The 10,197-nt window shown below is 33.9% G+C and overlaps 1 protein-coding gene across 1 annotated transcript; it reads left to right on the top strand.

Annotated features, from left to right (window-relative positions):
- Positions 1-4,685: 4,685 nt before the first annotated feature.
- Positions 4,686-6,436, top strand: EJ05DRAFT_446168 (general substrate transporter; the record flags this gene model as incomplete). The annotated part of the gene is made up of 4 exons (XM_033742221.1): positions 4,686-4,871; positions 4,924-4,977; positions 5,031-6,220; positions 6,283-6,436. 4 exons carry the CDS (start codon positions 4,686-4,688, stop codon positions 6,434-6,436), a joined length of 1,584 nt encoding a protein of 527 aa, XP_033595234.1.
- Positions 6,437-10,197: the final 3,761 nt, after the last annotated feature.

Below are 10,197 nucleotides of genomic sequence, written 5' to 3'. Positions count from 1 at the left end.
GTTAGTTTACTCGTCTAGTAGTATTTATAGGGTTCCTAGATAGCGAGTATTATAGCCCTAGTCTCTTTAAGGAGCGTCGCCTAGTTCTCTCTTTTATATTATATATTTACCTATATAATTCGGAGTATATTCTAGTCCCTTATTAGATACTAGAGAGTATATATATCTATATACTTATTCCTTAGAGGCGCGACTATCCTTGCGCGGTAGCGGCTTTAACTATACCTTTTAGTCGTTCTATCGTCTTTAGGATAGTCTACTATCCTATCTAACTATCTTCTAGAGGGGAGGTTAGGGGTATTATAAAGGAAGGGCTCGTGGTAGATATTATATTCTATAACCATCTCGTGTCTCTCGCTTTTATCATACGAATATATTCTATAATCTATTTACATTTTATATACGTTAACGACCACGACGGGTATTTCCTATCGTAGTTTAAATACTATACTATATCTCTATTTCTTAGTCCGTCTCCTCGCGGTTTATAAGGGTACTTCTAGATAGCGTGGTCCCCACGGTACTATCTATACTTAGTCTTCTATAAGTACCTTTATATAGTATATCTATACCCTTAATAGTTAAAGTACTATATTATTACCTATACCCTATTCTATGGCTCGGCTATAAGGAGCTCTCCTTCTATTAGGAATCCCTTCTATATAATATGTTATATAAGGGCGGGGTCTCGGAGCTCTATAATTATAGTAGAGTGTTTTTTCGCCGTCGTCTTAATCGTCTATAGGTTCTTCTACCACGCTTTTATAATCTTAATCCCTAGGTATTTTCGCGTATTAGATTATTCTATACACGTAATATCCTCCGCTCTAATAGCCTATCCCTGTATGGGTACTACGTGTACTATAATCGGGTATATAGCTACTCTAATAGACGCGCTGGGGAAGATACTACCTATCGCGTTTGGATCTCGCGAGATGTTTTACTATGTAGTATTTATTATAGTAGTAAGTACTACCCTATCTAGCGTAACTTTAGTAGCCACGATGCTTGACTATATTTCTTTCTATTTATTAATCTTATTTATAATTTCCTTTAGGGATACCCGTTAGACCTACGCTAGCGTATTCTTATTCTAGATTATAATACGTATACTATATACTCTATCTATAGTTCTAGTAGTTCTTAGTGCGGTAGCTCCGGGTATTACTATAATCTAAGCCTACGTGTTAGGGCGCTTACCTTAGGATAGCTCTTCCTAGATTCTCTGTAGGCTAGCTTCTATTCGGTTGAGTCTACTACTAGGTTCCTCTTGTGGCGACTTTCTTTCTTTCTCTATAATTCCTCTTAGGTTCCGGATAAGGTCCCGGAATATATAAAGGAGGGTCTTCTTTCCCTTCTTGGCGTCCCTCTCTATATATATTATCTAGTATTTAATTTTATCTAGGAGGGTCTCCCCTCTCGGGGTCCCCTCGGTCTAGGTTATCTATAGTACTTCGCACCCTTAGTTAGTTCCTATATTTTAGATAGGTGTCTAGCTATCTATATTAATGTCGCTATATAGCCGTTTCTACCGTACTAGTAGGGGTATATCTAGCGTATACTAGGGTATTATAATGCCTAAGGCCGCTATGGTTATTAGTTAAGGGTAGCCCTTAACTAATAAAAGGGGGTCGGTATATCGGCGTTTATTAGATATAGTCTATACTCGTGTTATCGAAGAGTCTTCGAGCGTATATATATAGTATCTCTATACGTTAGTATCGTCGCGTATTATACACTATACGTACATACATATGTCGGAGGTTATTATACTCGGTATACTCTATTATTTAATGTATGTAAATCGCTGTTTTACCCCGAATTGACTAGTTTAGTCCGTTAGGGTATAAGAAGTTCCTAATAGAATATATAAAGTAATAGTAAGCTTATATATATAGTATCTCTATATATTAGTATTATTATATATTATACTAGGGTAGCCTATAGCTAGTAGACTACGTGTAGTCTTAATTTACGTTACTAAGATACTAAGGTACTAAGGCACGCCGGAAAATCCACGGCTAAGATGTGTGAATTTTTAAGCTACTACTAAACGTAATACTAGAGGCTTATAAACCTATCTTATCTATAAGTATAGCCCTATAGAGGGTAAAAAGTATATAAAAATACTTATTATAGATAGAGCTATAAAACTAGGGACTAGATTTTTAAATTAGGCTCTAGTTAATTTAATATATAGTAAAAGGTAGTTTTTTTATCGTGGTTTTGGTAAGGGCGCTAGCAGGCGCTAGATAAAACATTGTATCTTTTTATAATTCCGTAGGAATACTATATATATATATATATATATATATATATATATATTAGAGGTTATTATACTTAGTATACTCTATTATTTAATATATATAAATTACTATATTACCTTAAATTAACTAGTTTAGTCTATTAGAATATAGAAAGTTTTTATTCTAAGCTAAAGTATAATAAATAACTAAGATCTTCTAGAATTTAGAATAGAAACTATAGAGTTAGATAATAATCTAGATTATTAAGAATAGTTTTCTAAAGAAAGAGAATAATTATTAGAACTTAGTCTTAGATAAAAGCTAGACTTATATATATCTTAGCTAATTTAGTTAGAAGATAGTATAATAGATAGTAAATAGTTATATACTAAATAAATTAGTATCTCTTTATATATATACTCTTAGATTTCTACTAAAAGAGTTTAGTAGTAATTTATTCTATAATAGAATATACTCTATTATTCTATCTAACTATACTATTATTCTATTACTCTATTCTTATAACTATAGTATAAGTATTAGAAGAAGTAGTATATAATTATCTATAAATATACTTATTATACTATAGAACTAAGTAGTATCTTATAAAATAGACTAAATTAGTAGATATTATAATATCTCTACTACTTATCTTTCTCTTAACTATAGAGATAAGATATACTCTATAAATAAAGAGAAGATAGATATTATATATTATACTCTCTATATCTATAATAAAAGAGTTTAGTTTCTTATAAAAAAGAAAGAGTATAGTTTTTCTAGAATCTAATATAGTTTTATATAGACTCTCTTCTAAGAACTTTTTAAGATACTTCTTTATCTCTTTAAAGAGACTTTATAAGAATAAAATAAACTTATAGAAGAATAGATATATATCTAATTACTAATTATATCTATCTTTTCAAGCTCTTATTTACTTAGAATAGATATAAAAGTAGAAAGGGCTCTATATAAATAGATTAGAGTAAGAATATATATATATATATATATATATATATATAAGTTCTTACTTATTAGGTTCTAGAAAAACGATAGATACTTTTATAGTAAGTATTATCTTATTAACTAGAATAAAATTAGAATACTTATTAATCTTAAGATAGAGTCTCTAGCTATAAGTATATTCTACTAGAATTTAGAGAAAAGCTATTAATAGATAAGACTATTATAAGAAGATCTAGACTAAGAAGAATATCTATAGAGATTATAGAGTAGACTAACTAAGTATATAGATAAGACTATATTAGATAATCTAAAATATAGATCTAATAGCTAAACGTAGTAAACTAATATTTATACTTAGTTTTCTTATAATATATAATAAGATAATATTTAACTACTTCTATAGCTATAGACTATAACTAGTAGATCTATTATTTTTCTAGAACCTAAGTTACTAGTACTAGTATATATATATTCTCTTTTCTATCTTTATATATAGAGCTCTTTCTACTTTTATATCTATTCTAAGTATATAAGAGCTTTAAAAAGTAGATATAATAATTAATTAGATATATCTCTATCCTTCTATAAAGTTATTTAATTCTTTTAAAGTTCTCTTAAAGAGATAGAAAAGAATTTTAAAAAGTTCTTAGAAGAGAGCTATATAAAAACCACGTTAGGTTCTAGGAAAACTACCTTCTTTCTCTTCTCTAAGAAACTAGACCCTCTTGTTATAGAGTTAATTTAAGAGTATAGAGCTTAAAAATAATATAGAATTAATCGCCTTACTCTACTCTATAAGTCTATATAGATATTATTATATATAGACTCTTATATAGAGGTAGAGAGGTAAAAAAGCTATCTGATTAGGGTGTGTAAACACACGCGTAGAATCGAAAAATGCTAAGCGACTCAGGTTCTAGGAAAACGAGGGATAGTGTTGACTTTTCGGCCCTAGACCGTCACTTTCACCCATGGCCCCACCGGATGATATTGACTATGCTAAGCGTTGCGACTACGCTCCACCGGGAGGCTTTCGACTATTCCAGTACTATTGGCGGATAATAAATGTACATTAGCTAACCGGAGGTGGCCTCGGCTGGAGATATCCCACCTAACCCACCAGTGAGTCCCAGAGACCTACATACGACGGCTGTATCATTAACAAGTGGTGAGGATTGGACGCCGGTCTACTGTTTGACAGCTGCCTGTTTCTAAGCATTTTTCACGAGCGCACGGGCAGTCTAGCGATCAAGCTACTTCGACTTCTCCTCCTCCTCATCCCTCCCGGGATCCGCTTCTCCAGACCATAGATAGACAGGGCCCAAGCCATGCTTTGCCATGAGATGGCGCCGCCTGTCTGTTGCTTGCGAATTGCCATTCAAGATTCTATATCAATCGCGCTCGACCCGGCATTTTGCGTCCGTTGTCCTTCAGCCCAGTCCTTCGACAACATAGCACACGATATCATCTAGCATGGATCCCGAAAAGCATTACGTCGACGATAAACATGGTGCTGCCTTTGTTGAGAAGGCTCAGGTTGCCGACTACAAAGCCGATGCTATTGAAGCTGAGAATGCTGAACATGACATGACCGTCATGCAGGCCGTGAAGGCTTATCCCATGGCTTCCTTCTGGGCTTTCGTCATCTCGTGCACCATTGTAGGGAGCTGGGTACTTCACACAACAAATCAACGTCGCTGACAGTCCCTAGATCATGGAGTCGTATGACGTCTTTCTCATCGGCAATTTTGTAGCACTTCCTGCTGTGCGTGTAGTACAAGCTGTCCACGCCTTGGTCTATACTGATCTTTTCTACAGTTCATTAACAGATACGGCGTCGTCAATCCGGCAGATGGCAGTTTGGTCATCGAAACAAAGTGGCAGTCAGCCCTTCAGGTGTCTGGACAGCTCGGTGCTCTCATCGGTGTCTTCCTCGCAGGACCTCTGACCAGCCACATTGGATATCGATGGGCAAATATCTTTGGCCTGATGCTTCTGAATGCCTTCATCCTCGTCTTTTACTTTGGTGACTCGCTTCCTGTCATTTTCGCTGCCCAACTTCTCGAGGGCATCCCATGGGGTATATTTATTGCTAATGCACCGGCATACTGCAGTGAAATCGTGCCCATTCAACTCAGAGCTCCTGCAACCCAGATGCTGCAGATGTTTTGGGCTATCGGAAGCATTATTGTTGGCGCCGTAACCTACGTCTACAACGACCACTTGGACGAATCCGCATACAGAATCCCCATTGCGCTCCAATGGCTTTTCCCGACCCCTCTTGCCATCCTCATTTATTTCTCGCCTGAAAGCCCCTGGTGGCTAACTCGAAAGGGACGTCTCGAAGAAGCAGCGAAATCTGTGGAGCGTCTTGGACGTAAGGATCAGATGAAGACGACCGAGACTCTTGCCATGATGCGCCGTGTCGTGGAGATGGAGAAAAATGACGCACAGCCCAATCATATCGAGTTATTCAAGGGGACAGATCTTCGACGAACTCTCATTGTGTGCGGTGTCTACGCAGCACAGAATCTCACTGGGAATCTCATCGCCAACCAGGCTGTATACTTTTTCAGACAGGCCGGTATCGGTGTTCAACTTGCTTTTGCTTTGGGTCTTATCACTTCCGCACTTCAGATGATCTTCGTTATGATTTCATGGATTCTAACGACCTACTTCGGGCGTCGTTCAATCTACCTATGGGGTTCTGGTGCAAACTTTGTTCTCCTTATCTCTCTGGGTGTCGCAGCATCTATTAACCAGTATAGTGACGCGTCCTCCTTGGCGCAGGCTTCTCTGGGTCTTATCGTTTCCGTTCTCTTTACGCTTGGACCTGCTCCAGCTTCTTGGGTTATCATTGGAGAAACCTCGGCTCTGCGTCTGCGACCACTTACAACCGGTATGGGTCGTGCTACATACTATATTGTTGAAATTCCCTGTATCTTCCTTGCCTCTTATATGCTGAACCCGACCGGCGGTAACCTGGGCGGCAAGTGTGGATATGTTTGGTAAGTTCAACATGCTTTCTATACGACTCAAAGACATCTAGGCGTCGACTAACATTGACTAGGGGTGCCACAGCATTCGTTTGTCTTGTAGTTGCATACTTTGGACTGCCTGAGATGAAGCATCGTTCGTACCGTGAAATTGATATTATGTTTAAGCGTCGAATCCCTGCTCGCCAGTGGACTAACACAATCATTGATGTAAATGACGATGAGTAGATAGATAGTTATCAAAGTATTATATAAGGGCTTAGTATTAAATGAATATACTATAAATTATTCTATGAATATGTAATACCCTTTATAATTTATACTATACTTATTATAATATAAATATAGAGAAAAAACTTCTTATACTCTAAGGAACTAAAATTAGTTAATTTAGAGTAATATAGTAATCTATATATATTAATTAATAGAGTATACTAAGTATAATAACCTCTAATATATATATATATATAGTATATAATATATAATAATACTAATATATAGAGATACTATATATATATACTTAAAAGCTCTTTAAAGATATAAGTATAGACTACTACTAAGAAATACTAATATACTAATCTTCTTTTATTAGTTAAGAATAGCCCTTAACTAATAATTATAGTAGCTCTAGATACTAATATACTCTAGCTTCTACTAGATATATCTCTACTATGTATATAGTAGAAATAGTTATATAGTAGTATATTCTAGAATAACTAAATCTCTATCTAGAAAATAAAAAATAGCTAAAAATATAAAATATTATAAATAACTAAAATAGAGGAAACTCTACTTAGAGAAACTCTTATAAATAAAATTAATTACTAGATAATATATAGAGAGAGAGAATATTAGAACTAATACTAGAATAGACTTAACTAGACTACTATAGTCTAGTATAGTTCTATAATAGGTAGATATAGATTAAGTTAGCTAGATTAAGTAAGGGTACTATATAAGTAGACTATATATACTTAATTTCTACTCTTTAGAAATTAACCTTATTATAAGAGTAGACTACCCTTTTAAATATATTTCTAAATCCTTCTATAATCTATTAGACTACTATTCTATATCTATAATTCTTATATTTTAATTTCTTTTTATATAGTATAATAGTCGTTTATAGAAATAGCTCTAACTACTTATTATAATACTTATAGTACTATCTCTTATAGTAGACCTTCTTCTAACTTAAATAAGAAGAATAGTCTATCTATAACTACCTTTACTAATAACTATATCTTATAGACTATTATACTAATAACTTATATAATATTCTATATAACTATAGAAGATATAATAGAATATAAGAATAGAGTCTATTATACTCTATCTTAGTCTAGTTTAAACTATACTAGATCTAACCTTAATATAAGACTAGACCCTATTAATATTAATAAGCTAATTTATTAGAACTATCTAATATTAACTATACCCTATAATAATATATATACTAGACTATATAAAGAGAGATAATATTAGACTTAATTTAAGTAATAACTATATAAACTTAATAAAGCTTAAGAATATACTATAAGATAACTTAAAGCTATATTATATACTTTAGTTCTAGTAATAACTAATTTATATCTATATAGATCTATACTAACTAAAATAGTCTATTCTAGTCTACTACTATCTTAATTACTCTAACCTAAGAAACTATCTTACTTTAATAGTAAAAGTAGAAAGAGTTTCTATATATAGACTTATTAATATAGCTAATTCTTCTATTTATTTATAAATAATAGTAATAAAATTAGATTTACCTAGAATTATCTTAATCTAATATCTTTAGAACGTTAGATAGTATACTAAATTAAATATTCTAAGAATATCTATAACTAGAATATATTTACTAAATTTCTCCTTTAATATTTTAGTAATAGAGCTAAAGAATATAAGTAGACCTAGGGCTATATCTTTAAGACTTAATAATAAGATAATTGTAAAAAGGGCAGGTATAAATAGATATATAATATTCCTTATATAAGGAATATATATCTAAATAATAATAATAATAATAATAATATTGTATAACTAGGTAGAGTAGTACTCTATAGGCCTATGCCTCCTCTAGTCTAAGCCACTATATAAGAAGAAACCCCATAGGGAAAAACTTCCTTATATCTATAACTATATCTCGTTAAACCTCTATTTCGTCTTAAGTATATAGCTATAGGGTACGCCTATTAGCCTATAGCCTATATTACTGTTATTTTACCCTTAGGTAGCACGTGTAGGTACGGAGGTTATTAGTTAAGGGCTGCCCTTGACTAATAATCGGGGTTCTCCTAGGGTTCTTCCGGTATATATTAGGTTACTACCGGTATATACCGGGTCTCTTCCGGTATATATTTCCGGGTCTACTAGTACTAGAGGAGTAGTAGATATATAAGTATCTATCGGGAGACGTCCTTAGGGTACTTATTAAGCTATTATACGATATCTAAAGTCTTCGTAACGTAGATAAGCTATTACCGTTATATATAGAGGTTAGGGTATATAGCTAGATAGTAGCGTATTATACCTCTCCGGCCGTACGTCTTATACTATAGAGACACGTTAGGGACGCCTCTCTTATAGAGGTAGTATAGGAGTTCTATGGCGCCCGTTCGGGCTTAGATAAGTATAGATACTTAGGCTTTCGTTAGCCCTTTATATATCTATTTACTCGGTTCCTTCTATAGCTCTCGAATCTACTCTAGATACCTATTCTACTAGAAGATCTAGTAGGTATAGAGTGTCTCTTTCTACTTATCTTAAGTCTATAACTATATATTTTTTATAAGTTCTTAAAGGCTCTACTAGTCTAGAAGAGCGTCCGGGTTATCTCGGACTTCTTATACTACTTAGCTAGAGTCGGCTTCTATTAAGTACCTATACCGTATTTGATTCCGGCCTATATATAGAAGTACGCGGTAATATATACTAATTTATACATATAGCGCGGTAAAAGTATATTCTACGTTTCCTATATATTTCTATACTTATTATTTAGTAAAGTATACTACCCTCTATATCTAGTAGAAGTTATATATACTTATAACGTCTGTCTCGCGTCGTAGTAGCACCGTGTTAGTAGCTTTATATACGCCTAATATAAGACGGAGTATACGGTTCTATATAGATTCGAGCTTTATTTACCTAGTCTATATAAGGGCCGTATACTAGTACTCGTGTCCGTACGTAAAGGCGGGTCGTGCTATAGATATATATAGCTAGCATGCCTTATCCTAGGCGGTTCTCTACGTGGAGGCTATAATCCGTTATATAGCGGCTTCTATCTAGAGGGCCCTAGAGACGGCGTATACTACTTATAGTCCCTATTTAAGCTTACTATCTAGTATAACTCCGAGCGTGTGTATGCTTTATACTAGTAGTTTGTTAAATGCGTTGATTTGGGGGCGTTATTCGCCTTCCCTAGTTACCTATTTCCCTTAACGATTAATAAAGTGCATGAGCTAGTATTTCTCCGGGGCGAACTTTACTCCGTGGCGTTTTACCTACTAGAGGTACCTCTCATAGTCCTATTCTAGTCTTCTATACGTTCGGTTAGTATTATTATCGATAGCTAGAAGATATATATTATTAGCGTATCCAACTACCTCTATATACTTTATTCCTTAAAGAAGATCTACCGTAAAGAAGAGGAATAGAATCGGAGAGATAGTACTCCCTTATGGGATGCCGTATACCGTCTCTTTATATTCGCTCTAGTATCTAGGGATATATATCTAAGTTGTTCTTCCTATAAGGAATAACTATATAAAGCGTATAATCTATTCCGGTATTCGTCTCATCCGGAGGTTATGAATAAGTCTTATATAGTTTACCTTATTAAACGCTCCGGCTATATTAAGGGAGAGAAGCGATACTACCCGTCCCTACTTCTATACGGCCTAGACGACTTTAATAATATATTAGATAGCTATTATTAGGGAGCTATCTATCTTTACCTTCTAGTTCGGAGGGAGGAGATTATA

Source organism: Pseudovirgaria hyperparasitica, assembly GCF_010093815.1.
Source record: "Pseudovirgaria hyperparasitica strain CBS 121739 unplaced genomic scaffold EJ05scaffold_30, whole genome shotgun sequence".
Classification (NCBI taxonomy): domain Eukaryota; kingdom Fungi; phylum Ascomycota; class Dothideomycetes; order Acrospermales; family Acrospermaceae; genus Pseudovirgaria; species Pseudovirgaria hyperparasitica.
This window is presented reverse-complemented; position numbering and strand designations above follow the sequence as displayed.